At 49.5% G+C, this 27474-nt stretch overlaps 10 protein-coding genes and 1 non-coding gene across 12 annotated transcripts; 4 read left to right on the forward strand and 7 right to left on the reverse strand.

Annotated features, from left to right (window-relative positions):
* Positions 1-735: 735 nt before the first annotated feature.
* On the forward strand, positions 736-1956 carry TrAFT101_000758 (uncharacterized protein). The gene is made up of 3 exons (XM_024899246.2): positions 736-1088; positions 1179-1381; positions 1567-1956. Exons 1-3 carry the CDS (start codon positions 965-967, stop codon positions 1738-1740), a joined length of 501 nt encoding a protein of 166 aa, XP_024764977.1. The 5' UTR covers positions 736-964; the 3' UTR covers positions 1741-1956.
* Positions 1957-2506: 550 nt separating this feature from the next.
* TrAFT101_000759 (uncharacterized protein) lies at positions 2507-3731 on the forward strand (the record flags this gene model as incomplete). Its single annotated transcript, XM_066126141.1, has 4 exons — positions 2507-2725; positions 2858-2976; positions 3213-3385; positions 3499-3731. 4 exons carry the CDS (start codon positions 2507-2509, stop codon positions 3729-3731), a joined length of 744 nt encoding a protein of 247 aa, XP_065982240.1.
* Positions 3732-4060: 329 nt separating this feature from the next.
* On the reverse strand, positions 4061-5912 carry TrAFT101_000760 (uncharacterized protein). The gene is made up of 3 exons (XM_024901701.2): positions 5639-5912; positions 5326-5582; positions 4061-5203 (listed from the first exon to the last, which is right to left on the reverse strand). The coding sequence occupies exons 1-3, from the start codon at positions 5800-5802 to the stop codon at positions 4380-4382; spliced, it is 1245 nt and encodes a 414-aa protein (XP_024764979.2). The 5' UTR covers positions 5803-5912; the 3' UTR covers positions 4061-4379.
* Positions 5913-6179: 267 nt separating this feature from the next.
* RPL24 (60S ribosomal protein eL24) lies at positions 6180-7546 on the forward strand. Its single transcript, XM_024899112.2, has 3 exons — positions 6180-6326; positions 6618-6761; positions 6961-7546. Exons 1-3 carry the CDS (start codon positions 6276-6278, stop codon positions 7246-7248), a joined length of 483 nt encoding a protein of 160 aa, XP_024764980.1. The 5' UTR covers positions 6180-6275; the 3' UTR covers positions 7249-7546.
* Positions 7547-8821: 1275 nt separating this feature from the next.
* TrAFT101_000762 (uncharacterized protein) lies at positions 8822-11582 on the reverse strand (the record flags this gene model as incomplete). The annotated part of the gene is made up of 5 exons (XM_024899236.2): positions 8822-9030; positions 9099-9325; positions 9401-10930; positions 11000-11157; positions 11319-11582. The coding sequence occupies 5 exons, from the start codon at positions 11580-11582 to the stop codon at positions 8822-8824; spliced, it is 2388 nt and encodes a 795-aa protein (XP_024764981.1).
* A 1555-nt stretch (positions 11583-13137) lies between these two features.
* Positions 13138-13458, reverse strand: TrAFT101_000763 (uncharacterized protein; the record flags this gene model as incomplete). The annotated part of the gene is made up of 1 exon (XM_024904531.2): positions 13138-13458. One exon carries the CDS (start codon positions 13456-13458, stop codon positions 13138-13140), a length of 321 nt encoding a protein of 106 aa, XP_024764982.1.
* Positions 13459-16967: 3509 nt separating this feature from the next.
* On the reverse strand, positions 16968-17474 carry CBP4 (assembly factor cbp4; the record flags this gene model as incomplete). The annotated part of the gene is made up of 3 exons (XM_024899079.2): positions 16968-17095; positions 17176-17360; positions 17422-17474. 3 exons carry the CDS (start codon positions 17472-17474, stop codon positions 16968-16970), a joined length of 366 nt encoding a protein of 121 aa, XP_024764983.1.
* Positions 17475-18167: 693 nt separating this feature from the next.
* On the reverse strand, positions 18168-23155 carry TrAFT101_000765 (uncharacterized protein). Its single transcript, XM_024899181.2, has 4 exons — positions 22754-23155; positions 21090-22698; positions 18733-20979; positions 18168-18628 (listed from the first exon to the last, which is right to left on the reverse strand). Exons 2-4 carry the CDS (start codon positions 21481-21483, stop codon positions 18501-18503), a joined length of 2769 nt encoding a protein of 922 aa, XP_024764984.2. The 5' UTR covers positions 21484-22698; positions 22754-23155; the 3' UTR covers positions 18168-18500.
* A 439-nt stretch (positions 23156-23594) lies between these two features.
* Positions 23595-23689, forward strand: TrAFT101_000766. The gene has a single exon. It is a non-coding gene; the product is annotated as a tRNA-Phe (tRNA).
* A 395-nt stretch (positions 23690-24084) lies between these two features.
* TrAFT101_000767 (uncharacterized protein) lies at positions 24085-25099 on the reverse strand. Of its 2 annotated transcripts, none has more exons than XM_024909382.2 (2): positions 24958-25099; positions 24085-24762 (listed from the first exon to the last, which is right to left on the reverse strand). In XM_024909382.2, the coding sequence occupies exons 1-2, from the start codon at positions 25062-25064 to the stop codon at positions 24339-24341; spliced, it is 531 nt and encodes a 176-aa protein (XP_024764986.1). In that variant the 5' UTR covers positions 25065-25099; the 3' UTR covers positions 24085-24338. The 2 variants fall into 2 exon arrangements, with proteins under 2 accessions (XP_024764986.1, XP_065982241.1); XM_066126142.1 differs by having other exon boundaries at positions 24833-25099.
* A 419-nt stretch (positions 25100-25518) lies between these two features.
* On the reverse strand, positions 25519-27336 carry TrAFT101_000768 (uncharacterized protein; the record flags this gene model as incomplete). Its single annotated transcript, XM_024899252.2, has 1 exon — positions 25519-27336. One exon carries the CDS (start codon positions 27334-27336, stop codon positions 25519-25521), a length of 1818 nt encoding a protein of 605 aa, XP_024764987.2.
* Between the last annotated feature and the right edge of the window lie 138 nt (positions 27337-27474).

The raw sequence follows: 27474 nt of genomic DNA on the forward strand, positions 1-27474 counted from the left end.
TTTTTCTTTTTTTTTACCAATTTATTTGTTTCAGACATTCATGTATACCTACATATAAAAGTGCAGCTCTTGCCCCCCTGTTCTCTTCCGAGGTACTCTTCCCAATACCTGTACTAAGTACCTACTTTAGTACCAAGGTTAATCGAATACACCAGGTAGGTAGCCTGAACGCAAGGCTCTCGCTCCTCATGCCCCCTCTCTAATTCTCGTGGCGAACGGATGTGCCAATATTCAGCCCCCGAATGTTACGTATTAACTCCGTGCTGTATGTAAGGGGCACTGTCTCTCTTTCATCGTGGTAATACCCACTACCTTGGTAGGTAGTAGCAGCAGCAGCAGCAGCAGCAGTAGCAGTAGCAGGCAGTAGTAGATCAAGGATTTATCCACCCCGCCTAGTGGTTCCGCATCGCGCCATGACATGCCAAACTCCCAAATTTCCCACCAAAAGATAGCATGCCAGTACATCACTGGCTGGCGTGCTTCTCTCACCGGGGAGCTCCTGTAACGGGGAAGGGAGGAGGAGGTATAAGTATACATGTACATGCCAGAAAATCGATAACTCCTGCCGCCATATATATTGCCTACCTAGGAAGCATCTAGACCAGATTCCCTTCTTTCCAGATACACACCCTCTTCTGATCCTCTGTGCCGATTCGCCAGCTCTCTTTTCTTTTTCCCCCACTAGAATACCATACCTATATAAAATAAGGTAAATAGAAAAAAAAAAAAAAAAATAGAAGCGGTAAGTCTTTCTATTCCCCCAAAGGACGGTTTATTTATTCCCCTCTGTCCCTTCCCACTTTCATTCCTACTCCTCCGCCGCGTGCCTCCACAACTTTCCACCAGTATCCGCAATAACTACTAGGTACTAATCGCCTTTAATTTCCAATCTTCGATATTCAGCTTCTCTCTCCCTCACTTCACCACCTACAAATTCAATCAAGTCCAAAAAATAAAAATCAACATGTCTGTCCTTGAGGTCGGAGATAACTTCCCAGGCAATGTGTCCTTTGGCTACATTCCCTTGACTCCCGAGAGCGAGGAGATCACCAGCTGCGGCATCCCCACCAAGTACGATGCTAGCGAAAGTAAACACTCTCTCTCTCTCTACTTGATTCTATAGACCTGTTGTGTGAGAGAGATGATATACTAATTCGCTATTCTTCTTTTACCTTTAGCCTTCAAGAACAAGAAGGTCGTCCTCGTCGCCGTCCCTGGCGCTTTCACACCCACATGCCAGGCCAACCACCTGCCCGGCTTTATCCAGAACATCGAGGCCCTCAAGGCCAAGGGTGTTGAGCAGGTCGTTGTGATTGCCTCCAACGACCCCTTCGTCATGTCTGCCTGGGGCAAGGCCAACTACACCAAGGACGACTTCATCGTGAGTTTTTCCCCCCTGGTCTTAACTTTCTTATTTCTTTGCTTGCACAACCATCCTTGGCTTTTACCCCTCATTCACAGCGTTTTCCTCTTTTGCTTCTTGCTGTTTCTTCTCCCTTCTTCCACCCCGCTTGGGTTCTTTTTTCGGTGGGATAAATTAGCTAATACTGGGAAAAATAATCAAAGATCTTCGCCTCGGATTCCGAGCTTGCCTTCAGCAAGGCTATTGGCTGGACCATGGGCGACCGAACTGCCCGGTATGCCATCGCCATCGACCACGGCAAGGTGGTTTACGCTGCCAAGGAGACTGAGCGCGGCGTCGATGTCTCTGGTGCCGACGCTGTTCTGGCCAAGTTGTAAAAACTCTTTCTCTCTACTCGGCTTTGTTCGCACACAAATGAGCTGGCGCTGTGGGATTTTTCATTTGTTTTAATACAGGAAGCGCAAAACAAAAAGAGGGAGGCAGCTCAGTATTGAAGAGAGAGTTTGAGGTGTTTTTTTGGGGTCAATGGCATCATGGGCTAGATTAGCGCCAACGAGGAGTACCTGATTATTCAAACGCTGATTGCTTGGGACTCGGTCACTTTTTTTCTCCATGGTATATCGTGAAACGCTTGTTTTTGGAAGTGTTTATGTCGAAATCATCGTGGCCGCATTTGAAATTCAAGCTGCAGCAATGGACGCCTGGGGGTTCACTGTTCGCAACGAGACGAGCCTTGGCATAGTCGATACAGCCCCCAGAAACAGGCACTGGATGGAGGGCCAAACTGTGCTATGCCATGCTTGTCAACGCTCAAAAGCGCTGCATGTTGCGACTTTCGCACAAGCTTGCAGTCCCACTTTGCATCATCAGAGTAAACTGCGTAGTACCTTATGCACTTGCTCCGGTACTCGGGGCAGCGGGAACTGGTGTGTAACAACAACAGGCAAAGTTCAGTTTTGTAACACCGTCTGTTCAAATGTTCAGAAAAAGTAGACAAATAAGGAAAAGAAGAAATAAATACATGAACGAATAACCCAAGAGCGTCTATATTACCACATGCTCAAGCTCCATAGATTTTTTTTTTTTTAGAGTACGGGCAGTTTAGTGTTTAGTACGTTGTTAGGCACCTTTGGTACCGCTGACATGCAGCCTCAGCCAGGGCTGGCGGACTTGCAGGATGAGGGCAGCCAAGCCATTCGGCAGCGCTCGGCTAAACAGAAATTCCGCTCTGCGAAAAAGTCTTGGCACGCACAAAACCTACTCTTGCCGCAATCATCGCTCATAATCGACGAAGCCGACGGCGACGCAGTAAAAAAGATCCAGCTCTTCCTCCCTCCGAAACCCGATTTCTCGAGATCCTCGGTATGTTTGTCCCGGTCCGAAAGAGAACTGCCAGCTCTCTATTTTTTTATTTTTTTTTTTCGCGCATTCAACACACATAATCGAGGCGATTGCAAACCGACAGCAGCAGATACTGACTTCGCCTTTCCATAGCTCTCGAGTTTGAACCCCTCCCCGCATTTCCCACCCCTAGTTCGCCTTTCGCACACACACGCACATCATGGCCGACATCCAGGAGCGCCTCAAGAAGCTTGGCCAGCCTGGCCGAACTGGTACGTCCTTTCTCTCTTCCTGCTATTTTGCCGCACGCAAAAGACTGTTCTGCGCTGTCGCCATGTCGCCAATTGTCATTTGTCATCCAACTAATATTTTCTCTCTCGCACAGGGTATGTTGCCAAATCTCAGCAATGCGTGCCGCCTTTTGCAATGGATTCCACCATTCAGCGCCCTGTTTGAAGGATTGACACCCAATTCAACTTGAGAAACTAACCCTGCTTGCGACTCACAGTGGAAAGGGAACCCCCCGAAGGCCCGCCAAGCGCGCTCCCGCTCGATCCAACGCCGATGACAAGAAGCTCCAGGCTCAGCTGAAGAAGCTCAACACTCAGCCCATCCAGGCCATCGAGGAGGTCAACATGTTCAAGTCCGACGGCAACGTCATCCACTTCGCCGCTCCCAAGGGTAGGCCCCAACTTTCATCATATTTCCATATGTCATATGCCAGCGCCCGCTGCGACAACACTCCGAAACAAAACATCATGAGACCACACACTAACGTAAAGTACCTACTACAGTCCACGCCGCCGTCCAGTCCAACACCTTCGCCATCTACGGTAACGGTGAGGATAAGGAGCTCACCGAGCTTGTCCCCGGCATCCTTAACCAGCTCGGCCCCGACTCCCTGGCCTCCCTCCGCAAGCTGGCCGAGAGCTACCAGAACATGCAGAAGGCTGGTGAGAAGGGCGAGGATGACGACGATATTCCCGACCTGGTTGAGGGCGAGAACTTTGAGAGCAAGGTCGAGTAAGGTTCTTGACTGAATCTTAAAAAGAAAGAAGAAGAAAAAAGAGAAAAAAACAAAGGCATGTATTTTGTAAATGGATACAAAAAGAGCTGAAAGGATTCTTTTTTTTTTTTTGGCAGGTGGGCACGTCTGGTCTTTCTTTGGTTTTGTCGTTATGCTTCTGAGCTTGCAAGACGACAAAATCATGGTTTTAACGAGCTGAGAGACTGCGTTTTGGGATGGGAGAGGAATAATAATGTACACTCTCTTAAAACCCCCCCTTTCCGCAGACATTTCTGCAAGTTTGCCAATGATTTCTGTTTTGTTGCGATTACTTGTACGCTTTATACCCGTCGGCTTGTGCACATTTATGAAAGATTTGCCCGGCGCGGGAAATGAAATGCGGCGTACGTCAAAAGAGCGTTGTGACGGATGCGACCAAGAGATAAGGGGCGGGTTTGTACGAAATACATGAAGTGCATCCACAAGAGAGAAACCGGAAATCTATCAAAGTCTCAATCTCATGTGCCCCCCGCATTGCTCTCGTTGGCACACCCGCCGGCAGAACTGTTTGCCCAAGAGATCCAGGTCAGGCTTCCATCCAAAACCGCACACCCGCAGTAAAGCAAAGCCAGTCCCCTCTGCACCTAAAAACCCGAATATCTCCGAAGCCTATATCCCAAAGCCCGAGTCTCCTTGATTTTGAACCCACCCTTTAAGAGAAAGTTGCCGGACTTGAGATTTGACATGCCTTCGCTCAGCTAATAGCGGCCCATCTTTGACGTCTTGATAACTGCCGGCTGACGAGAAGTGCTCTTGAAGTGCTGAATGCTCTCCAGCATCAGTGGCAGACAGCGTATCAGACAGTTCCTTTGCCTTAAACCACATCTGCCTTCTGGATGTCTTGCTAGCGCCTCTAATGTCAAACTGCTTCCTCCCCTGAAGGACACCGCCCAGAATCGTCTCTTCAAACCCAGAAGCCGACCACGTAGCTGCAAGGTTGCTTGCCGAGATGGTGCTCGAGCGAGCCGCAACGGCCCTTTTCGAGAACTCAAACTCCACCGTCGTAGCCTCAACCTTGAATGGTTTGAAAGCGTATTCCTCACCCCACTGCTTGCCGACAAGGGATCTCATTCGACCCGCAGGTGAAAAGGCTCGCTCACATGCGATGGTAGAGTATTGGGACTTTGGCAGAACAAGCGTGTCGATGTAAGCATTGGCCGGGTTGACTAGCAGCGACGTCAAAGATGCGAGCAGCGACGTGCATTGCTTCAGGGCAATCTTATCAGAGCACGATTTCGACAGCGTTGGCGGAGCGTCTCCACGGGCAGGTTTGCGACGCACGATGCCCAACTCAGAGAAATAAGCACGCCCTGGTAGTGCTGCTTCGGCTTCCTGAGTGATAGGCTGTGGATCAGCCGATGTGGAAGAAGGGAGCTGCCATGGAGAGTCGTCTTCTTGAGCTGCCATGATGAGCTCCATGCTCGCATCTCCGCCTAGAATGAGTTTGTAAGTGATGTAATCTTTGTATACCCGCTAAAGAGCGGTTCATTATGTTGTATGATGATGGTAATATGAAAAGAACGAAAGAAGAGAAGAAGTGGGAGAAACAGCTTACAAGGAGCTTCGGAGCAATACATGTGAAGTTTTACATCATCCTTTACTCGAAAGGGCCTCGTATACCCTTCAATTCTCTCGTCATTCCTTTGCAAGATTGCTTCAGAGTCACCAGGGCTGCTATCAATGATGCTCTGACACTCATCCAGTAGGAAACGATTAAGAGTCCGAATGGCCAAAACTTCAGCATGCCAGTCGTGAATGGCCACACCTTTCGCCTCTGCAAGTTTTGATGCCGGGAGACATTTCATGCCCGTTCTGCGCTTTCACAGTTTTAGAGAGCAAGAATGACAAGATGAAGATGAGGAGCTTACGCCAATGCCAAACAAGTTAAAATTCCATCTCTCTCAGCGACGATCCCGCTCAGGGGCACCCATTCGTGGAGGCCATTATCTCGAACGCAGGGCTTCCGCTTAGACGGGAGCTTCTCGAATTGGTTGATGACGGCGCGGGCGATGAGATTCGCGCGAGACGTCATTTATCTGACTTGTGTTGCCCGCGAATGACTATGCTATCGTTTCATATAAAACCATGACGGTATGAGAAAGAAGAGTGTGTACAGTATGTATAGGTAGGCCCATGAATGGATCGGTTGCGTGTAAGCGTGAGCATGAACTGAGGCCCAGCCGCATTGTAGATCAGCCACTCAGTTGATATTTTACAGGCGGCCTAGTGCTGTTGCTAGTGCAGACACCCCAAATAGGCAATGTGCCAGCATCCTTGCTCCCCGCCAATAGCTGCTGCAGGTCTGAAATCACGTGCACTGCCCGCCAAAGCCCACTGCCGAATTTTTTTGGCGCCCACAAACGCCTGCCCTAGGCCCGCTTAGTCATTCCGAACACACAATTCGTGAAATTGACCCTATCCAACGGAACGGCTGCTCATCTTTCGTCAACGCCAAACTCACGCCAAATTTCACCTTGTCGCCCATAACCCACACACCGCGGCAAGATGCGTACCTACGAAGACAGCTTCTCCGGACAGAGGATCTACCCTGGCAAGGTATGCTGATGCTCTCTTTCCCTGCAATTCCCTTTGCACTTTGATACTCGGCGATGCGACGTCATGGGATGAGGCTATGGAGGACGATACGACGGAAAGACATGGGACAAGGGCACGGTTTGGAAGCATGAATGGAATCATCAAGGTGGAATGTGGCAGAGTTGTTCAGGCATTGAACGAAGGAACAAGAGAGCCGAAAGTCCCCGTCGCATTTGGAGGGATCAAGCAAACAAAACAAATCATCAAGTTTGTTCATGCTTCATGGATGCTAACTGCTTTTTCTCCTCACAGGGTAAGATCTATGTCCGTGGCGACAGCAAGGTGTTCCGATTTGTCAACGGCAAGTCGGAGTCACTTTTCCTCCAGCGCAAGAACCCCCGTCGCATTGCCTGGACCGTTCTCTTCCGACGACAGCACCGCAAGGGTATCTCTGAGGTACGCACGACGCAACTACGAACTCCGACCCGCTTTCTTCCATCTCTCTTTTCTCTCTCCCGCGTCCATGATAGAAAATGACATGGCATTGCTTTGTTCCATGTCCATATCTACCTTCTATGCATCAACACGGACAGAAGAAGAGATTTGAAGAAACAGAAATAAACGCCGGAATAATGTGACTGACCCCCCTTTGCAGGAAGTTGCCAAGAAGCGCACCCGCCGCACCGTCAAGTCCCAGCGTGCCATCGTTGGTGCCTCCCTCGAGGTCATCAAGGAGCGCCGCTCTATGCGCCCCGAGGCCCGATCTGCCGCTCGCGCCGAGGCCATCAAGCTGGACAAGGAGAAGAAGGCTGCTGCTCAGGCCGCCAAGAAGGCCGAGAAGGCCAAGAACGCTGCCACCGCCGCCAAGGGCCAGACCCAGCGAAACGTGAGCAAGCAGGGCGCCAAGGGTGCTCAGCAGAAGGTCGCTGCCCGAACTCGCTAAACACGTATAAATAAAACAATGTTTAAAAAGAAAGTACGATAAAAGACGCGAGTTTCATCTGGGTGATACGATGGCAGGAGAGATGTCTGCAACGCAGCGGATGAGCAAAGTGAAACAAAGTATGGGAGTCTGTGGTTCTTGTCTCTTTCCGGCCGGTTCTTCTACAATATCGGGTTGTGCATGGAATGCCATATGGCGCATTTGGTAGCTGAGCAAATGACATACCGGTGCAATGGTTACTATAAAAATGGGAAACTGTTGGCGCTGTGAATACTTGGCTAATCTCAAGCCCCGCCGAAATATCTCCTTCCACCGTTGAAATGTGAATGTGTGACTCGGTGTTTCATCGTCCTTGCCATGGGATTAAAGGCGTTTACTTTATTGCCTTTTTTTCTTCTTCTTCAATCCCCTCACTTGCCATTTTACCAGGCCTATCGAAGGATGAAACGCTCCTATTCGATCTACGAAGAAAGGTGGGAGAACATGGAGAGACAGAACATATATGAGTACACAATGGTGTTATTTTCCAACGATTGGGGGTTCCACAAACTGCAGCTCCATATTTTGGTAAGTTGGTATATTTCCAGTAGATAAGCCGAGCGTCCCCTATACCAGCTAGACACGCTGCTTTCGTATATATCAACTTCCTTGATCTGCATATATTATCAAGTTATACAGCAGATAAGTCTCATTTGTCATTTCTAAACATTAGAATAGGTAGTTTTATAGCTAAACAATGTCCCCTAGCTGACAACGATATCAAGAGACGTGTGTTTTACTATGGACGATTACAGAATCTAGACCACAATTGGTTACTTGGGTCTAAGAGCGCGCTTACAATTTTTCTAGAATGGACTGGAATCAATGCTATAAATAATATATGCGGACTCTCATGTCCTTTTTACAATGCCATGACCATTTAAATCCTTACAACACCTATCCAGACTGGATGAAACCGATAGTCAGTGTAGGTTAGCACATGTAGTAGCTTTGTTACTCGTAGGTAGCTTGAGCAAAAACATAGGACGCTAATGTAGGACGCTTATACGAAGTCGGCATGTTGCTATGCTTAATGGCCTAGTGGGCCTCTAATACAACTACTACCTAGGCATATAGTATTTTCACTACCTAACTACTATGCTATTACCACCATTCCATGCTTAGGTACCCAGAGGGAATTAAAAAAAAAAATATTCTTTTCCATTTAATATATTCAAAAGTGAATCTCCTGCATAAACATTACATAAACACAGCATTTATTGTATAGGACAGGAGATTCGGAAATCCTGCCTTTACCTGCGAAGTGTCGCGAGAATCGACTATTGCGTTGGTATAAGTCCGTATATACAATTATAAAGTAAAACATCAGCTTCCACGAACAAGTATCACTCAATCACGTGTAGTTTCATGAAGAGATAGGGTATATTTAGAGACAGCACATCAAAAAGATATGCGATAAATAATACATCAACCAAAAGACATTTCATTACATCATGACATAGTTTTCCTTCATATTCCCCTCGACCTCTCACATCCTACTGTATGCGATAGCACACCCACCTCATCCCCTTCTTTACCAAGTCGAAGGTCCAATGCCAGGACCCGAGGTTGGCGCAACCTTCAAGACAGCAGCACCATTATAATCTAGGTTATTAGCTACAACTGAGTTACCCCACCAGTCTGGGAATTCCGCATTGCCCAGACCCAGACCCAGACCGATAACGACAGTGCAGAGGGCAGTGCCGATATCGAGGGCGCCAGACAAGACATAGTTGTATTGAGCTACAAGAAATAGGGGGTTAGTTTTGACCACGTTATACAACGAGAAAGAGTAATGGAGAGAAACTTACTCCACCAACCGAGCCAACGCCTTCGGATCCACCAATTGAAGACAAGGCCGATGATACACCACTGGGCAAGGTACCAGGTTGTCGCCGGGGGAATCATTCCTGCAGCTCCAAACAAGGCAGGGAAGACAACATATCGGAGCGGGGAGCGAGGGTAACGACGGGCAAGGAGCCACTGGATAAAGGGGCACAGGAAGCCAATCAGCCAGAAGTAGTTGGTCCAGGAGTATCTATTGATGAGATTTGGTTAGTAAGGAATTACACTGACTTGCAGCTGGAAATAGATGCAACATGAACAAACTCACAATTGACCAGCACCAAACACCAACTTAGGGCCAATGACACCCCAAATGACACTGGCGTTATAGAAAGTCCGAGCGTTAGGGCATGTAAGACCCTGTGCTTGATGTGGAGTACAGATACCCTCGATGTTGCCTCGCAAGAAATTGTACGAAGCAATCTGCACAATAGAGAGCCAAATCACGGCAAAGGCCTGAGCGCCAAACATGCTACGAGGAGGAATCTTCATGTAGTGTCCGACTTTCATGTCAGATACGTACTGTAGGCCATTGAAAGTCATCATGTAACCCCAAGACTTGAACAGCATCATAGCCACGGGGCGGCCGGGAAGCATGTAACCGAAAATCATCTCGGTGATGATGTTGAGACCAGTTTGCTGATTGGTGATGGCTTGAACCATGCCAACAGGAATAAAGAAGAAGAGACCGATGATAATACACAGGATGTACGCCCACGCGGGAAGATGCGTTTGCCAGCCCAAACATGCCGCCAAACCAAATCCGAACGAAACCAGAAACACGGCGAGAAACCACCATTCGGGAGCCTCTTTATATTTGCGCATAAGCTTCAAATGAATATCGGGCTCTTCAGATCGAGAGTCAACAGACCGACGCCAGACGTCTGGGCCATAGAACAAGGCAATATGGGTAAGTGTTGAGATCAGGCCGGCAAAGCCCATGCCATACGACAGGGAAAAAGCAGGGCCCAACAGGATAGGGGAGTACTCCTTATAGGCTGTGAGGTTAACGGTATAATCAGGGTTGAGGATACGGCTCGTGTTGTAGGGTTGAGCGTAGTGGTCAAAGTTCTGGTTAGCACTGAGAGGAAGATAGCGGTAGAACTCAGGGCCAGCATAGGCAAGACCGATGATTCCGAGAAGCATGATGAAGATACCAGCCGAGACATTGGCAATGGCAAAGGCTGGCGTCTGGAGGGGAGAAAGCAGGAAACCAGAAATAATTGACCAATCAAAGGAGATGGGCAGGAGACCCAGTCCAGTATTTCCACCAAAAATCTGATTGACAACGACGTTGTTGGGCGCTATCCAGACAGGGAACATGAAGAACTGGAGAAATTGGGCAATGACTTGAGGAATCCACTCCCAAAAGAACGTTCCGGCAGCAACAATGAGGAAGAAGCTGTATCGGCCAATCGTCCAACCATTGGTCGTGGCAGGATCGGCGGGAGCGTGGTTATGTAGAGAGTACATGACAGTTGTGGTAATGAGCACAGCAGGCCACACCATGGATGAAGGCCAGACGAGGAATCGTCGAGCAACACCAGCAGCACCGAAGCCCATGGCCTGAGTGGAGAGAATGAGGAGAATTTGGAAGCCCCAGCCCAGCTTTTGATGGTAGAAGATTTCCTGGGCGAGCAAGATATCGATAGCATAGGAGGCAGCCGTTCCGGCAGCCGTCATCATCGTGATGATAGTGTGCTCCTTAACATTGAAGGGACCAGGGTTGAGCTCGAACTTGTGTCCAAAGACAGTGAATGACCAGTTGGGGACGACGCGGGCCCAGAAGCAACCAATACTATATTGCTACCAGTTAGCCATATGACGACAACTGCAAACTATTGGAATTGTACGGCGGCAAACTTACGGGTAAGATATCAACTGCACGACCGTAGATGTAATAACGATGGGAGCGCGTCGGAGGGTGAGCAGGATGTTGCAAGCAGCTACAATTGTGCACATGACAGCACCAATTGACCAGGCACGAATTGTGTTGACTGGGACATCTTCGTCGGTTGGGGGAACCTAGAAGCAAACAAGATAATACGTCAGACAGGAAGGCAAGGAAAAATCCAAAAAAAAAAAAAAAAAAAAAAAGGCCAATATAGTTGTTATTGCAGTCCCTCGGGGTCATGATTGCTGAAACGGTTTTGGACCAGTAAGGTAGCAATTTGAATTAAACGTACCGAAGCGCGGACTTCTGGGTAGGGTGAGTCTTCCTGGATCAAAGACTCATCAATGGCAGCCTCCTTCTCGATATTGCCCGAAGCCAGAGCCTCATCGATGTTGTCGAGCTTATCGATGTCGAGGAAGGGATCCCATCGGTGCTGCTTTCTGAAATTACGGAGATCAGACTCGACGTTGGCTGCATCCCCAGGAAGCACTTCGACACCCGAGGACACGGCCTCGGTCTCGACGCGGGCGTCGCTTTTACCAAACCCAAAGGCCATCTTGAATCTCTGTATGTACTGCCACTACAAAAAGATATGGTAGTGTTGACGCAGCTTGAAAAGCGAGAACAGCAGAATAGCCTCTGGAGGAAGAGGAACACGCGAGTTCATCAAGAAGTGGGAAATCTACCATCTTTATATTATATCACATCGCCTTGACCGTCATCACCCCCAGACTAACACGCTGTAACATGGGAACGCCATGTCCGTGTGCGGCTGAGAGATTGAGCAACACAAGTTCCTTGAATTGCATGCGGGGGGCAACTGTGGGTTGACTCGGTGGCCACTCTGAAAATCCCTCTCTTGCTCTTTCTTATCCCCTGCTTTCTCATTATCTTACTGTTCTCCCCCCGATATGCTGCCCATCATTCAAGAGTGAAGCAGCGAGCTGCCGTTGGCTGCAGGGACTCTTTGCAGCGAGGATAGCGCCGGCCAGGGTGGAGCCGGCCTATCTTGCGCCTACATACTACTTGTAGTATGTGTATACAGCAGCACCACGGGGACTAGTTCGGTTTTGGACGTGGGCACTTTGGTAGTGTCTGGAAGTTTGGTCTTGGCAGTGACGGGCTCTGGCATTGCGGGCACTCGCAAAATTGCTGGCCGTATCACTGCTAGGACCACTGCCAGGACCAACGCTCCGTAGGTGGCCTGGCCCTGGTAACTGGGCATCGCTGCTTCGACTCGCCTGGACAACTGGGATTTAGTTCCCTGTTCGTACTAGTCGCAGAAGCAGAAGCCAATGCCAAGGTTTTTGCGATTCAAAAGATCCCATGTGGCGGTTGCCCCCCCATGCTCAACGATAGTCTCAGACAGTGTGTGGGCCGCCTGCCAGAAGCAGCCCTCCGTTTCCGTTGGTAGTAACTCTTCAGGCGTTGCGCCACGCGACGAGGGTTCACAATTCAGCTAGTGCCTCTCGTAGATATCCGTTGCTGTGGTCGGTCTCTTGTCGAAGGGTCCCCCCAAAGGCCCTTTTGCGAGGACGCAATGGTATCGCGCGGTTACTGTTACCGAGGATTAGTATCAATACGGCTTGCTTTTGGATCCTCGGCTAGTGGATAAGCTCATATTGCTAGCGGCCAGCCTCTACTTAGAAAGCAAATAAACGCCAGCTAGTCGGAAACTTCCACTGCGGATGGCGCCAGGGCCGACGCTATGGACAAGTAGAGGAAGAGTTAAGGCAAAAGAGGAAGAAAATATATCCAACTTGAGCTTGGGAGAAAGTAGGCCTCAGAAATCAAATAGATATTGGCCGTGGCAAAGCTACCCTAGGATAGGGCCCAAAAAGCTGGGAATGGGTGGTCATGTTTTGTCATTGTATCAAGCCATGTCTAAGATCGAGGAGCACACATCGCTTGCAGTAGGACCTCGTTCGCGTAGCCACTTCTCGTGGAGAAGCCTCCTTAATAACGACATATACACCTCCAGAACGGAAGAGACGTGTTGGCAGTATGAATTATGGCACAACAACAGCCACAAGTAAGCTCAGCGCAAACAAGTTCTTCGGTTGATTTATGCCCAGGCATATTACCCCAACAAGAAAAATCGCACTACTAGATCAGCATTTGGCAGCAGGATCCATAGTAAGAGATTCAACCAATTGAATTGGACAAATCTTTTTCTTTTGCAAAGAGATTTGCACCTTTCGCTTAGAGGCAACCACAAAATGAGGGAGGGAAAATATCGCGATAGCACAGCCAACAGTTTCTTCACCAACTCTGGTAGAAGATAATTCTTTCAGCCCATAGCTGCATAGACAGCAGGCGCCACTTGTACCGTCCAGAGCACAATCATGAATCATGCCGCCCGGTTCGGCCGATACCGCTGCAGCTGCGGCACCAACAACACCCATCCATATCCGTGCCAAGACTCGTACCATGCTCACCTGATGCCTGCTCTGTATCTAGTGATTAATACCGTATGAGGCGGCAAACCAATGGCTTACCCACTGGAGAGCTTGAAATTGGCTTATTATCCAAGGTCCGGAGAAATAATGCCATACGTGTAGTATTATTTCGCTGGGAGTCGACAGCCTCTCGTCACCAACATGATCTAGGACGTAGCATTGCTCGCCTTCTGTTGCTTTCTCCTCGTCCAAATGGTGTTTGCCCTCTGCCTGTCATTGCTTTGGTCAAATCAACGTAGCAAGTATCATTCTGAGCAGTCAAATTGCGCAGTCACCTGGCCTGGCGACATGCCGGTACACTTCCCCGATGTGCCGCTTGTTCCCACGAGATAACAAACGTAACCACATCACTTGCCTTCTTAATCCTAAATGCAGGACTTTTTGGCTTGGCACCGTCAGCCATGAGAACTGATTAATGTCGCTCATAATATAATCTTGTCCATCCATCTCCATTATAGTGCATATACAAGTAGTATTGTGTATGCAAGGGCGTTAGGCGAAGGCCCTTGCAAGAAGAGAAAATAAGTACCTGACCAGTACTAATGGATCGCCATTTTTCTCGTCCCGGCATTGCCTTTGGATTTAGCCACCCTTAAATTTTGCTCTTAAATCCTCCGGCATCCAGCAGCTCCCCGCATGGCCTGCATGGAGAGGGCTAGGGTCGGCCGGAGTGGCTCAGGCTAGACCAGGGCAGTGACCCATCCTTGCATTTTATTTTAGATGCACTTTTGCTCGGCCAGATTTGCTGTCAGTGTCTTGTCTAAAACAATGCATCGCCAATAATTGCCCGTAATATCTGTATAGGAACTCTGCAAGGCTCCGGTTGTGGTAGGGTACTCTACAGCCTGTTTTGATAGTACGCCGTAAACCTGCCCATGGGCCGAAAGAAGAGATAGAAAACAAAATCGAGGGTCTGGGAGACGTATGGAGCCACATAGCAACCATCACAAAGATCTCTATTCTCCCACTCTCCACCACATTTTCATTCTCCGATGCCAGCCATGCACTGAGTATATCAGCATTAGGTGTAGAAAATGGTAGCATTCCGTCGTGATAAGAGATGCAATCACACATGCAAACTTCCCTTATACGGCAGCTCCTTCTCAGCCCCCCCGTACAAGGAAATCGTTCGCTGCCAGATTAACCTTAACCTACGTTTATTGAGGCCGCTAGGTAGGCTGCCGAGACGACTGGCAACTTGGCATGCTATCCACTCCTGTGGTTCTTTTGAGGTCAACTTCCATTAATAGTAGTCACTGGGCCAGCAGCATGGCAAGGGCAATGTCACCTCATCTTCGTTAGCACCAGTAAGGACCTTTTGCGTGATCTAGCTGACGCCTCCGCTGTCGCCAAGCATTGTGGAGGCGGTAGTATTTCCAAATCGATACTACCTTCTCCGAAGTTGCTTGCCCAAGACACAAGTAAGATTGAAATTCCATGTGGCCGAAAGTTCATCTTCGGTGGTCTGCAGCGGCGCTGGTCTCATCTGATGGAATATGCGCCAAGCTGAAGCCACAAGATGCCCAGCTCTCCAAATCGAAATCCACGAGTTGCCAAGCGATCTGGAGCATCCTTCTCAGAAGTGCGCCCAGGCGACGTTGGTTACCTGCCAAATGCTTCCAGTTTGTCCGAGGCATGCTGAAAGCTACGTTGGCTGATGGGGTTCAAAGGGCGTAACCCACAAGAGATACCTTCCCACAAAGTGACCTCGCGTATTGCTTGTAAGTGGCTGTCACTAGAGTCTTTGGTACGCATTTGCAGCGCTCTGTCAAAACAAAGGATTGGAGGCACTCCAGGGCTTTCGTCTATCCGCCTGTCCTCTTTTCTGCTTATGGCTGCCACGGTCGCGGAGTAATAGTAATCCCTCGCATCCAGGCTTCTCGCTAGAGGAGAGAATGGCCAGTAGTAGATAGGTGATACATTATCATGCTCATTCAGTTTGCAGGGAGATCAAATAATATCTAACTGTATCCATCCCTGATGGAAGCAGCCTCCAATGGTATGTGAGAGCGCTGGGCTTGTGGGTGGATGTCGAACACTAAGTCAAGTTTATAGATCCATCATCGCCCGCCGTTCTCGCTACATTCTCGGCGATGTGGGTGAAGAGAGGACCCGTCACCGCGCTTATACGACGTGTGCGAGATATCAGTAGACGTAGCCAACAAAATCCTATTTTTCTTCCGCAGGAAATAAGAGGGATTCGATCAACTGGCTGGAAATGGACGGCTTCGAATTCCTTCGTGTCGTCGCACACGCCGAGGTAGGAAAAATAAATAAAAGCAAAAAGAATGGAGTATGGAGTACATGTAGATTTTAGCGTCATTGGACACCGCGGTTGCAGAAATGATGTTGGATGGGTGGCTGGCCAATTGAAGGAGTAGTAATGCCATGTCTTACGCCCAACAGCAGCTGAGCGACACGGTGGCCAAAAAAAGAACGCACTTTTGTTGCTGCCAAGAATTGCCTCTAATAACCCGTGCACTGCACTTGGCCGGCTCTATTCGTGGATATTCGCTAATAGATCATCGCTGCGGTTCAACAGCCGGCCGGTGGGAGTGGGCGAACGAGGAGCTAATTTGTTCGAAAAGAGAGCCCGGGAGGTTAAAATTGCCATGAACATCGAATAAAATAGACGATGGCAAGTGCAGATATCATACGGAGCAGCTTTCAACGTAACTACTCTCCAGTGTCTGAAAATCTCGCGTTATCGCTCGTCCACTTTTGATACAGCACATGTAGGTCTGATAAGATGGAGAGTGGCATTTGTTTAAATCCTCAACTCCACTCTTTGATTTCATCCAGGCAGATCACGCATTCGTGATGGGCAAACATTGCCCTCTCATGCCCCTTGAAGAATAGCGGGTGTTGCAATATTGACAAGACTGATTCATGGGGGTGGCAGCAAATGGCCCGCCCCAGCCCATACTAATGGAAAGCAAGGGCAAAATCCCTTGAACCATTTTGGGGTGCGAGGTACATTAGTAGATCCAATAGTTTGTCCCTGCCCATGCTTTCAGTTTTGTAGTCTTTTGCTTCTTGTATTGTCGCCACGTCCGAATCTCAGCTCGGAACAATCCAATGAGTCGCCTACCTCATACCCCACGTTGAGGTATGCTTCTTTCTTTTCTTTCATCCTTTCTCTCTCTCTCTCTCTCTCTCTCTCTCTCTCTGTCTCTCTCTGTCTCTCTCTTTTGGAGGAAGTTTCCCTCTTTTTTTTCTTCTTGTTTTCTTACATCGGCAACTCGGTTCACAGATATCCATATTCTCTCATCGTAGCAGCCTGGTCCCTCAGGTTGAACAGATTGGTAGCTTGTGCACTTTGGGAACTTGTTAATGTCGATGGTGATGATTCAAATCTTACACACGCTCTCCCTTTTCATAATGTACACGGCAGTGGCGTGGGCGACGGCGACGAGATGACTTTGATGTCTTCGTTGTGTTGCCCTACGCCCATGCTCAAATAAAATCGCATTTCGTTCACTCTATTTCCCGAGGCCGGCTTCTCGCCGCATTTCTTCTCTCCGAGCTGCAGCTTCTTGCTTCTGAAGCCTGTTGGCTTCAAGCTCTGCTTTCTTTTTCCTTTCTTCTTCCTCCTTGATGACGGCCCAGACTATCGCATCATATTAGCCCCAATCTGCCCGGAAAGATGTCAAACAAGAATTTTTTTTTTTTTATTTGGATGGGACCAACTTGGTTTATCAGATTTCGAATACTCCTTGAGCTTCGTGACAAAGTCGTTAAACTCTTGTTGTCTCTCCTCTCTGCCTTCTATGCTCCTCTTCAGGAGTTCAGGGTTGTACCTAGATCTCAGTTCTTCCTCGGTCGGCACCACCCAGTACGTGAGCGCCGGGCCACCAACGCTGATGATCGCTCCTCTTTTGACGAGAGACGATTGTCAGCGTCATGCTTGGAGTCAAAGTCGCGGAGCCTACTTACCCCACCAGGACCTTTATCCACAATCCCCAGTTGAAAGGCTTCTTGGGAGGCATTTTGTGTATTCCGTATGAAGAGAGTTGGTGGTGGATGCAATTGAGGATCAACGGACGAGCAGGACGTGACGTTCAGTTCTTGCTACGATCGCTCGGTCTTGCCTGAGGAAGGAAGCTCTCTGGCGTCATGGAATCTGATATTGCCGTGGAAAAGCTGCTTGAATAGGAAAGCGGTGAGCGCTACCATTGAAGCTAGGCAAAATCGCAGCTAAACCACGAATAGTTGGTAGGCATTAGTGGCAGGATCAAGAATTGCCCTTCTTGATGGAGTGTTATCTACCCTGTATTTTTCATGAATGCGCAAACAAATTTATTAAATATTGTTAAATCGTAGTACTGTTGTAATAAATCTTTGTGGCACGTGAGTGTGCACGGGACCCCATGCAAGAACAACTTCGTTTGCAAGAAACAGCAAAAGATACAGTGCGTGTTGATTTGGAAGATATCTCTTCCCCTCTATTTAGATAATGTATGCCTTTCTCAATGATCCTGAGCCCGTCCGTTGTAACAATTTCTAATAACTATCGTATTGTATAAGGGGAGCACAACCCATCGCTTAATTGTTACTCGCCCAAGCTGCTTTGCTGTTACGGTGAAGGAACAATCGTTCAGAATGATGCGCTGATAAAGCAAAGCTGCTATAATTTACAGATGGAAATCATCTTCGAGAGTCATGATAGTATTTCTCCAATTGCAAGGAATAGCATCATTGTGGAGCATAGACGATAGGATCGTATCTAATCAAATTCTCTCTATATTAATAATACAACTTTTGAACGAAAAACAAAGGAGTATCCAAGCAAATTTGTCAAAACTTCCCATAAGCCCCTTTCAATTCTACCCAATGGTATCTTTCAGATCCAAATAAAACGAAAGAGAAAAAGAAAAGAAAAAAAGGTAAAAAAAAAAAAAAAAAGTAAAAGTAAAACATTTCTGCGCTAGTTTTCCCTCATTAATTTTTCAAAAAATAGCAGAAATTCCGCGCCTCGGTATCTCTGAACATCCTTCCATCGTAACAAATCATGTCTACATCACTACACAGTCTCCTTCCTGTTGCTTCTGGCTTCGAGATATTCGCTCTCTCGGACGGGCCTTTTCCTTGCCGGATCGTTTCAAGTCTTCTAATCGTTCTCTGGCCTTGGGAAAATCTTGTGCTGCAACGAGTCTCGACGTTAGTATCCAATTCGCCAATTGAGCACAAAGAAAATGTGAAAAGAAAGGCAAAGAAAACACAATGTAGAGAAATGAAAGAACTTACCAGCTGCTCTCCAATACCATCGCTTGGCATCCTCCATGTTTGCCGGGACGCCGATGCCCACCTCCGTGAAATAGCCCATCGCGTACTCTGCCTTGGCCAGCCCTGCCACTGCAGCCTTCCTCGCCCACAGATACGCCTCCGTGTCGCTCTGGCCTAGGACGCCTTCACTTCCTGTCAGATACCAGCCACTAAGAGCGAGTTCTGACTGATGCTCTTCTTGCTGCGCTGCTTTCGAGTACCAGACGATGGAGAGCCTCGGGTCGATGGGACATCCCAGCAATCCGTATTCGTACGCGCAGCCCAGTCTAAACTGAGAGAACTTGTATCCAATCTCTGCCGCCTGCTGGAACAGGCTCAAGGCGTACTGCTCATCTCGAATAATGACATCGTTACCTGATGCCGATTCATATAGCAATCCAAGTTCGTGAAGAGCGTGAGGGTTCTCTGTGTCTGCCCTCTCCGCCGCCCGTTTCAGCCAACCCACAGCCTCTCTAGGGTTCTTAGGTTGGCCCAGCAGGCCTTTGAGAAGGATCATGCCGACCTTGTACATGGCTGGCGGGTCTCCTAGAGTGGCCGCGCGTTTGTACCACTGAATCGCTTTCATAGGATCCTTGCGAGTGCCACCCCCTTCCTCATGGCCAATTTCACAGCATACGGCTGTACGATAGGCAGCCGCAGCATGACCCAGTTTCGCGGCAGATTGGTACAGCGCAAAGGCCTCTTTGGAATCTCCCTCGGGGCCAAACAAACCCCTACCCACACCATCTGCCATTACAAACATGGCGTCTGGGTTCTGGGAGTTGACCAGCTTCTTGAGGATCTTCTGGGCGTCCATGGTATATCGTTCGCGAGCTTTCGCTTTGCCTCTCGCGTCGGGGATATTTGGCACAAGCACGTCTGAAGCTTCGATGAGACGCTTCGCCAATTTCAGTGCAGTCGCCTGATCGTTGGGGTTGCCTTTAACAACCATCCTCAAATGTTCTAGCTCGCCGGGTGTAACTGGAGGCTCTGTCTCCCGCTGTGGCGGCGGCGCTCTGGGCGCTGGCATGCCTTGGCCCTGTGGCTGTTGAGGAGGGTACTGCTGCTGTTGCGGTTGACGCATTTGTTGTTGCATTGGTGCTTGTTGTTGCTGCTGGTACTGTTGCTGCTGCTGCGGCGGCGGCCCTGTCTGAGGACCACCTCCATAGTTGCGGATAGGAGGAGGCTTGGCATTCGGGTTCACAAGCGAGTTTTCCATCAAGCCCGGACGTACAGGCGTTGGATGTGCAGGTAGACCGTCTGGATTGGTGGGTGCAGCGGTGCCCGGCCTGACGATGGGCGGACGATTGCTCCCGAATCCAGAATGCGGCTGCCCGGCTGCACCTGGAGGCGCACTTGGGCCTCGTGAAATCGGCGGCTGCGCGTATCCTGCAGGCCCATTGTATCCTTGATTATATCCCGGCTGATACGCATGCGTCTGAGGAATGGCTGGAACTTCAGGAATGTCGGCGGCCATCTCAAAAACTGCAGACTGCGGTTCGCGCATCTCTACCATGGAGCGGGCATGGCCCAGCTTGGGAGTTTGGTGGGCTCCCTGCTGCGGCTGCTCAGCCCCTGGTCGCATGGACTGCTCAAAAGAATCCCGCTTGCTGTGTACGGGAATAGCATCAAAGTCTGGCAGGCTTGAAATGCTGCTTTTATGCGCATGTGAGTTGTGCGACGAGTTGTGGCTTGATATGCTCGCTCTCGGCTCGTCATAGTAAGAGTCGTATACATCGTCAATGGCGTTGGCATACGATGGGTCGAATCCATTATCGCCATGGGGAGCAGGAACATTGTTATACTGTGCTGGCAGTGGCGGCGGCTGGCTGTCTTGAGGATAGGTCCTTTGAGGCGGAGGCCGATTTCCTGTTGTCGTAGCAGGCCTTTGCGGTACTCCACGACCTACGGAGCTGTTGTACGGCATCGTCATGCTTCGCTGAGCTCCATGTGGACCAGGTGGCTGCCGAGCGCCGTATCCGCCGTCACCATAGCCTGCGTAGCTATCAGGTCCTGGCCTTGGCTGTCCTTGTCGTGAGTCCCCGTAGTTCTGGGAGCCGCTTCGAGCTGGAGGTGGTCGGCGGGGTGGACTCCTAGGGTCTTGTCCGTTTATATCCATCTGTGACATCTGATTTGCAAGCTCATATCCATTGCCAGACTGGTAGTTGCCATTGGCAAACCCTGGGCCGCCTTGTGGGTTAATACCGTTATCCATCGGTTGCCGACCGCCTAGAGGAAAGACGAGGAGAAAGTTAGAGTCGAGAGTTTCGATTCACGACCAAACCGCATTCTACGGAATTGGCCATATTATTAATAAGTCTTTGAAAAATGAGGCTTACCTGCGGGATGGCCCGGTGGTCCTCCTCCTCGTGGCATGTTCGGTCTGCCCCTATTTCCTGGAGGACCCATACCGCCTCTCGGAGGATAATTGGCCCCTCGTTGGCCCTCAGGCATATGAGGGCCTCCTCGGCGACCATCTTGCGGAGGTCGACCTCCTCTCGCCGGGCCAAGACCTCTCTGGCCATAGCCGCCATCTTGATATTGGTTGTTTCCATACTCTGGCCCGTATCCTCCTCCTGATGCTCCATCACCGCCATAGCCGTCATCTTGATACCCATTATACTGCTGCTGTGACGGCGGAGGCCCTCCATAACCTCTCGCCATCGGAGCCTGTGCCGCTGAACCAGCATACGGCCGCTGTTGACCCCCATTGTATCCCCCGTCATAAGCCATTACTACTACTTTATTTCTCGGTTTCTAGCTGGTATCGAAGAATATTCGAATCGCGATCGGTCCAAGGCACAAAGGAAGAGAAGAAGAGAAGAAATAAAGAAGAAGAAGAAAATACGTCAATGCTGTAGCTTGCAGTCTCGCGAAGTCTCTGGCGTGCGCATGTCCAGATCAGAAATTAATGCTGATTGTGAAGGCCGTCAAAGCCAAAGAAAGATAGATAAGAGAGCGAATATGGGAGTAGCAGCAAGATGTCTCGACGAAAGCGATTTATGCCCACCGTGCCTGCCCACCGTTGTACAGCGCCTTTGGTGCCGCTGGATGAATCAAAGCAAAGCCGTGGTTGATCTTTGCGATTTACCGCCGTGGCGGCCGATCTGCTTTTGCTACGCAAGGGATGGCGAAGGTTCACGGCCAGCTGCTGTGGTCGTCTCGTCTTGTAGTTTCGGACGGGCGCGTGCGTTCGCGACTCAGATGCCGTCCAGATTTCGGGTATGTGTCTTTGCGTGTGTGCGAGGGGTTGGGTCGCAGCAACAAGCAACAATTAGCCGCCGAGCGCCCAAGGTCAAGGAATGAATGAGTGGGTAAGACGGGCTTGTCTTTAGAGCGAGGAAAAATCAAAAGAGATCCCTGATGATGCTGCTGCACCTCCCAGCAGCCCTGCCCTGCTTGATCGCCGCACAACGCAGAAAGCGCAAAGAAAACGACTGTCAAAGGAGCGTCAAGAACTGTTCATTGCCGGAGAGAGTTCGAAAGAAGCAGCGCGGGTGTGGAAACGTCGCAGTGGTTTTGGGTGGGCGAGCCACAAGCGGAGTTTGGAGTCACACTGGCACAATAACCCTGGCCACAACGCCGACGGGGTGTGTTTTACCACCAGCAGTAGTGTTATATGCTCGATCCCTTCAATCGCAACAGGACCTTTGATATTCTTTTTGCTCGGCAGCGTCTTTTCGAGACCGGCGGCACTGCTAATATTAATACTACTGCGACGAAGTAGTATGCATGCGATGCGAGTCGCAGCAGCAGCAGCACTGTGACCCTGGCACTTGGACTTTTTGACCCTGGCTTATTATTAGATACGCAGATGTCGCCTGACAGGCGGTGGTGACGGGGGCTAGTGGCAGCCATGGATCTGGTGGCCGATGCGAGGCCTCTTTCGCATAGCGCCATCTTCACTTCCGTGATTGTGGTTGCCGTGTCTTGTGCATTCCAGGTCACCTATACGAAGCGCATTAGACATTGAAAAAAATCTGCAAGTACCTATATTCCGTACCATGCTCGCTCTCGGGCTCGTCAAGCAGCTATTCCCTCTCATTCATCCTGCAACGGCGTCTTGCAGGGATTTAGTGCTGCTCTAAAACGCCGCTTTTGACCCTGGAGCCTAGTTTAATGCAGAGGACCAACTCCATAGTATTACAGAGCTCCGCACTATGTGCGCCCGCGCAAGTTCTATTCTTTCCTTTGCATTCTCCATCGGGTATGCTGACTGACAGGTCCACGGTATAAAACCGTTTCCTGTCCATATGCATGAATGTCGATCCCCCTCGTTCTCTCTAGAGAGGATGAACGTGCTGGGCCTAGTGTTAGTTTCCTCGCCTACCTAGTCAGCAAGCGTGTGCAGTCGGTTCTCGGACCTAAGAGAGGACCAGAGTTTCGAGGCTTTGACCCCTGCAGGTCCTGTGCCGTACGAGGGTGTGACACCACACCAATTTTGCTGTCGTACCTGTGCCTGTAAGCTCCTGTAAGACAACTCGGTGTGTTTGGCGCCAAGGAGTTGATCCCATGGCGATTGGCCGAGATCCCTTGTGCCTTTCTGGAGGGTCGAGAACTAGTGCTAGTTCTAAACTTGCTTTTAGATTTCTCAGGCGCGAGCCAGTCTCTGACATTGCGACATTGGGATAATGCTGTTACAGCCTCACCGAAACCCAGCACATTGTTGAAGAGGTTTCCTTGGGTTTCACCTTTGGGAAATGGATCAATTCTTCATGACGCCTCCCTTATCTTCTGTGATTCTCAACTGAGCGTCCCAGACCATCGCTCCATTGGGCACTGCTGAATTCGCTCAGCACCTGAAGCAATATGGGGCGAATAGCCTTTGCCAGAATCCACATTCAGCGGTCTTAGCTCAGCTGGGAGAGCGTCAGACTGAAGTATCAACTTCAATCATCAAATTATCTGAAGGTCGTGTGTTCAAGCCACACAGACCGCAGTTTTTTTTGTGCCGCCTGGCTCCTTTTTCTCTCTCTTCCCTTTGGGCATGAGTCCATGAGATAACGCTGCCCATGTCTGCTGAGTCTCCAGTGCAGAGTATCGAAAGCGTTGTCATCAATCAGCGCATAAATAGATAGGCAAGCATTTGAGCGTAAGAGAAGCGCAGTAGATTATTGCGAGGGCGACATTGAGCGCATAATTGTATTATGGCTCCTACTAAGATGAGAGCAGTTAGTTGGCCGTATTTTCAAGCAGTGTCTGTCTGGCTTGAAAATACTCCGTATCCAAACGACTTAGCGTTCACGATCTGAATTTTGGGCATTGGCTGTCAATTTGCGGGTGAGAATTAACACCATTGAAACAATATAGATGTTCAATATAAGAATTGAAGAGGGGTGAGTTGAGTGTAGGCAGATGCAGTGCTAGATGAAGATTGGCAGGCGGCTAAAATTGGGGGAGTTGGTAATGTACATCAGAGTTCCTTCCTTCCTCCACGCTTTATTTACTCTGTCTTCATTGACCACCTGACGAGAATTTTTCATATGTAAAAGTTATATCGTATATACGTTTTCCACTTTCCCTTATAAATCCCTTTTTATGCATAGAGAGGTATGTTTGGAAATCTATATCCTTGCATCTTCTGAGAATCATCGGCTGTTGAACAAACCTCCAAATGAAGCGGATCCTCCTCCTCCACTCTCGTGTCGTTTCGCCTCGTTGCGTATCCAGTCAATCAGAAACTGCCTATCCGCCAGTTTCCTCGCATCCATTACTTTTGTACTAGCCCGCGCCTCGCCGCCGTCAAAGCTCAGCAGCGTCGGCGTGGAAGTTATGGAGTACCGCGAAGCTAGCGGAATTGGTGTGGACATCATTTCTGGAGTGTCAAATTGCACTGGGGCAAAGAGCACGCCGCCTTCTTGCTCGCCAACGCCGGAAGAGACGAGGCTGCGGAGAAGCGGCTCAATGGTGCGGCAGGATGGACACCAAGCAGTGCTCCAGAGGGTGAGGAGAGGAATCCCGAGCGAGGTTGAGAGAGAGAGCTGAGAGTCGAATGAGGCTGGTGTGCGGATGCTTTTTTTTTTTAAAGGGAAGGCAAGCGTCTGTCAGCATCATGGCCTTTTTACTTCATTTTATCTCTTACTTTGAAGTAGAAGGAAAAAATAAGGAAAACATCCAGACGGCCAGTGTGGATGTGACTGGACACAGGGCCATTTCTTTTCCCAGCTCGGGCGGCTATCAAGATGAATGCATGACTGAGGGACCTACGAGTCAAAGACTTGGTTTTTGGCCAAGCAGGCAGCAGAAGCGCTAAAAAGACGCCTCTGCGTCAATGTAAATGGTTGCTTGGCAACGGCCGTCAGGACACAGCGCATGATGGACGATGCTCAGAGTTGTGCGTTGGTGGGAAGACGGCTTATGAGAAATGACTGACTGAATTTGTCTCTCTCTTGGTGGACGCTACATGTAGCCTTATCTAAGTGTCGCAGAGCAGGCCCCCCGCTTTTATTCTCAGGATATCACTCTTCAGGCCAATACTACCATGATGCGCACTTTTATTCGAGATGAAATTAAAAATGAAATTTTTATAGAAAATTGCCTTGGATACAATGACAATTTGAATTTTACGCGACTAGTTTGATACGTTATCACTCTTCAGGCATTCACTAATAGACTGCTTAGATTGAGTAAAAATCACCAAATTCGCGAATGAAATATAACAACCATGTACCTCAGAAAGCGATTATAAGAAGATATAGAACTGATTTCTGTCTTTCTGTACTCTCTATAGTTGCTATGGTTGCTATTCATTTTTTGCTTCTTTCTTTTTTAAACCTTCTCCATTTCCAGATGCTGTTCATGGCAGACAGAGCAGGTGGTCTTGAGACAGTTGGAGCAGATATGCCACTCCGGACATTCGGTGCCTGTGATCCTATAGATGTAACTGCAGTCTAGTGTGGGACAGGGGCGAAACTGGCTGACGTTATGCTTAACGTGATCCAAGAAGCGTTCTTTGAGTACCTGTTCGAGCATCTTTGAGGAAAGATGCTTGCGCAGTTGAGCAATCAACATGGCTCTTTTGAAGCTGTAACACGTGATGGGTAACATGGACATGGTCTTTGCTTGGAAAATAGCAAATGAAACGCTCTTTTTCATCTCCGGATGCTGCAGAGTCGTCGAGACATGGGACTTTCCAGCTATAATGGCCCGTGTTAGATCGTATTCTTGGATTGTACCCTTCATCTCAATCACTTTGGACGGGAAGGCCAAGTTGAGCCACATTTTGCCAGGGCCAACCGCGTTGACGAGCTCTTGAAAGCCCTTTTTAGTCCCCCAGTAACACCTGCGATCCTTGAGAGCGATGGAGCGAGAAATATCCGTGCCTGACTCCTTGCGGACCAATTCGACCAGCTTTCCCTTTGCCTCATGGCAGGCCTGGTCGCTTCCGAACACACACAGATTACATCTGACCTGATCCCGAGCGATGACGACTCCAAGTTGCCCCTCTAGGTCTGTCATCGTTTCGTAAAGCAAACCATCGGCTTGGAGCGAAGGATGCCAGAGGGCAACGCCGTCCTCCTCTACAACAACACCGGCCAAAATCGACTCAACCTTGTTCTTGGTTTCGGCAACGTCCGATGCCGATTCGCCTTCGATGTGGAAGACCTTGATCGCTGAGTCTGCGCTGTGGCATCCAAACCTGAGAATGCTCTGCTTCGAAGTAACGGTTACCAACTTCCTCCACAAGACATCGTAGATTCGCTTGTCGACTGCAAACCTGACCGTATAGGCGGCGCGTACGCTCAGCCTTCCCCTAGGATGAAAAGAGGGAGCTACGTTGTCGAGTTCCTTTACAGCCCTCAAGGCGTCCGATTGGCCTAGGAAGCATGCGACTGCTTTCAGCTTATTGTCAGTCGGGTCGTCTATGGTATCAAATGACTCGAGACGCCCAATAGCTGTCAAGAGCGAGTGTACTGCCGAGAACATTTCTCCAGCAGAAGCCGTATGCTGTCTCGTTACTATTTGGCGAGGTCTTGGCCCATTTTCCACAGCTCGCTTGAAATCTACCTCTCTTGCGCCAAGTGGAAGCTCAGTCAACATGACCTTGAAGGCAAGTCGTGCTGGCGGTGGTGCTTCGTCAGGACCAGGTGCAGGGGCCATTGCTGCGGCGACCCTTTGACCCAAGACTCTACAACGCCCCTCGTTGAACATTTTGATTACTCTTTCGGCGATTGTAAGATTACCAAAGCTCAAAATGACCTCCCTGTCTGGCTTGGGCCAAGAAACGGTGACTTTTCTGCAGTCTACTTGTCGATTTTTGAATGCCCGAGGCACGAGCGCAGCAATGGACCATGCCTTTATCGACATACCTCTCCATGTAAAGCTAGGCACAATGCGCTCGCAGAGCTGCTTCGCAAAAGAAGGACTGTCCGCTACCACCGTGGCTTCGCAGTTGTGTCCCACGTCCGTCATGTGGATTTCTTCCACGCAGTCTCCGAATCCGACTTCCTCAAGCATGTCGCGAACCAACTGCTGGGTGGTGCTTTTCGGAAACCCCCTGATTCGGACAGCCGAAAAGTCGGATTGAAAGCGGACTTTGGTCACACGGGCTCCTGCGTCGAATTCAACGAGCGCGCCATCAAACATGCGGGTCAGTTTGTCTTCAGGATCCACGGGTCTGTCGTGCTCCGGAAACGAAACAAGGATTGGCGCCTCTCCGTCCTCCTCCTCTTCCCCCTGTTCGTGGCGATATCTACACCCTTCTCCATACCAACATCTTCCCTC

The sequence above is a fragment of the Trichoderma asperellum genome, chromosome 1 (genome assembly GCF_020647865.1).
Source record: "Trichoderma asperellum chromosome 1, complete sequence".
In the NCBI taxonomy this organism is placed as follows: domain Eukaryota; kingdom Fungi; phylum Ascomycota; class Sordariomycetes; order Hypocreales; family Hypocreaceae; genus Trichoderma; species Trichoderma asperellum.

What these genes read in the sequence shown, in the direction of transcription:
- RPL24 (XM_024899112.2), top strand. Translation starts at nt 6,276, where the DNA reads ATGCGTACCTACGAAGACAGCTTCTCCGGACAGAGGATCTACCCTGGC. An exon ending in AGAGGATCTACCCTGGCAAG is followed by an intron (nt 6,327 to 6,617) that starts GTATGCTGATGC and finishes TTCTCCTCACAG; the next exon opens with GGTAAGATCTATGTCCGTGG. An exon ending in ACCGCAAGGGTATCTCTGAG is followed by an intron (nt 6,762 to 6,960) that starts GTACGCACGACG and finishes CCCCCTTTGCAG; the next exon opens with GAAGTTGCCAAGAAGCGCAC.
- TrAFT101_000767 (XM_024909382.2), bottom strand. Translation starts at nt 25,064, where the DNA reads ATGCGCTGTGTCCTGACGGCCGTTGCCAAGCAACCATTTACATTGACG. An exon ending in AAAAACCAAGTCTTTGACTC is followed by an intron (nt 24,763 to 24,957) that starts GTAGGTCCCTCA and finishes AAAAAAAAAAAG; the next exon opens with CATCCGCACACCAGCCTCAT.
- TrAFT101_000760 (XM_024901701.2), bottom strand. Translation starts at nt 5,802, where the DNA reads ATGACGTCTCGCGCGAATCTCATCGCCCGCGCCGTCATCAACCAATTC. An exon ending in TTAACTTGTTTGGCATTGGC is followed by an intron (nt 5,583 to 5,638) that starts GTAAGCTCCTCA and finishes GTGAAAGCGCAG; the next exon opens with AACGGGCATGAAATGTCTCC. An exon ending in GTATTGCTCCGAAGCTCCTT is followed by an intron (nt 5,204 to 5,325) that starts GTAAGCTGTTTC and finishes AACTCATTCTAG; the next exon opens with GCGGAGATGCGAGCATGGAG.
- TrAFT101_000758 (XM_024899246.2), top strand. Translation starts at nt 965, where the DNA reads ATGTCTGTCCTTGAGGTCGGAGATAACTTCCCAGGCAATGTGTCCTTT. An exon ending in CAAGTACGATGCTAGCGAAA is followed by an intron (nt 1,089 to 1,178) that starts GTAAACACTCTC and finishes TTTTACCTTTAG; the next exon opens with CCTTCAAGAACAAGAAGGTC. An exon ending in ACACCAAGGACGACTTCATC is followed by an intron (nt 1,382 to 1,566) that starts GTGAGTTTTTCC and finishes AAATAATCAAAG; the next exon opens with ATCTTCGCCTCGGATTCCGA.
- TrAFT101_000765 (XM_024899181.2), bottom strand. Translation starts at nt 21,483, where the DNA reads ATGGCTTATGACGGGGGATACAATGGGGGTCAACAGCGGCCGTATGCT. An exon ending in ACCACCGGGCCATCCCGCAG is followed by an intron (nt 20,980 to 21,089) that starts GTAAGCCTCATT and finishes TCTTTCCTCTAG; the next exon opens with GCGGTCGGCAACCGATGGAT. An exon ending in ATGGTATTGGAGAGCAGCTG is followed by an intron (nt 18,629 to 18,732) that starts GTAAGTTCTTTC and finishes GACTCGTTGCAG; the next exon opens with CACAAGATTTTCCCAAGGCC.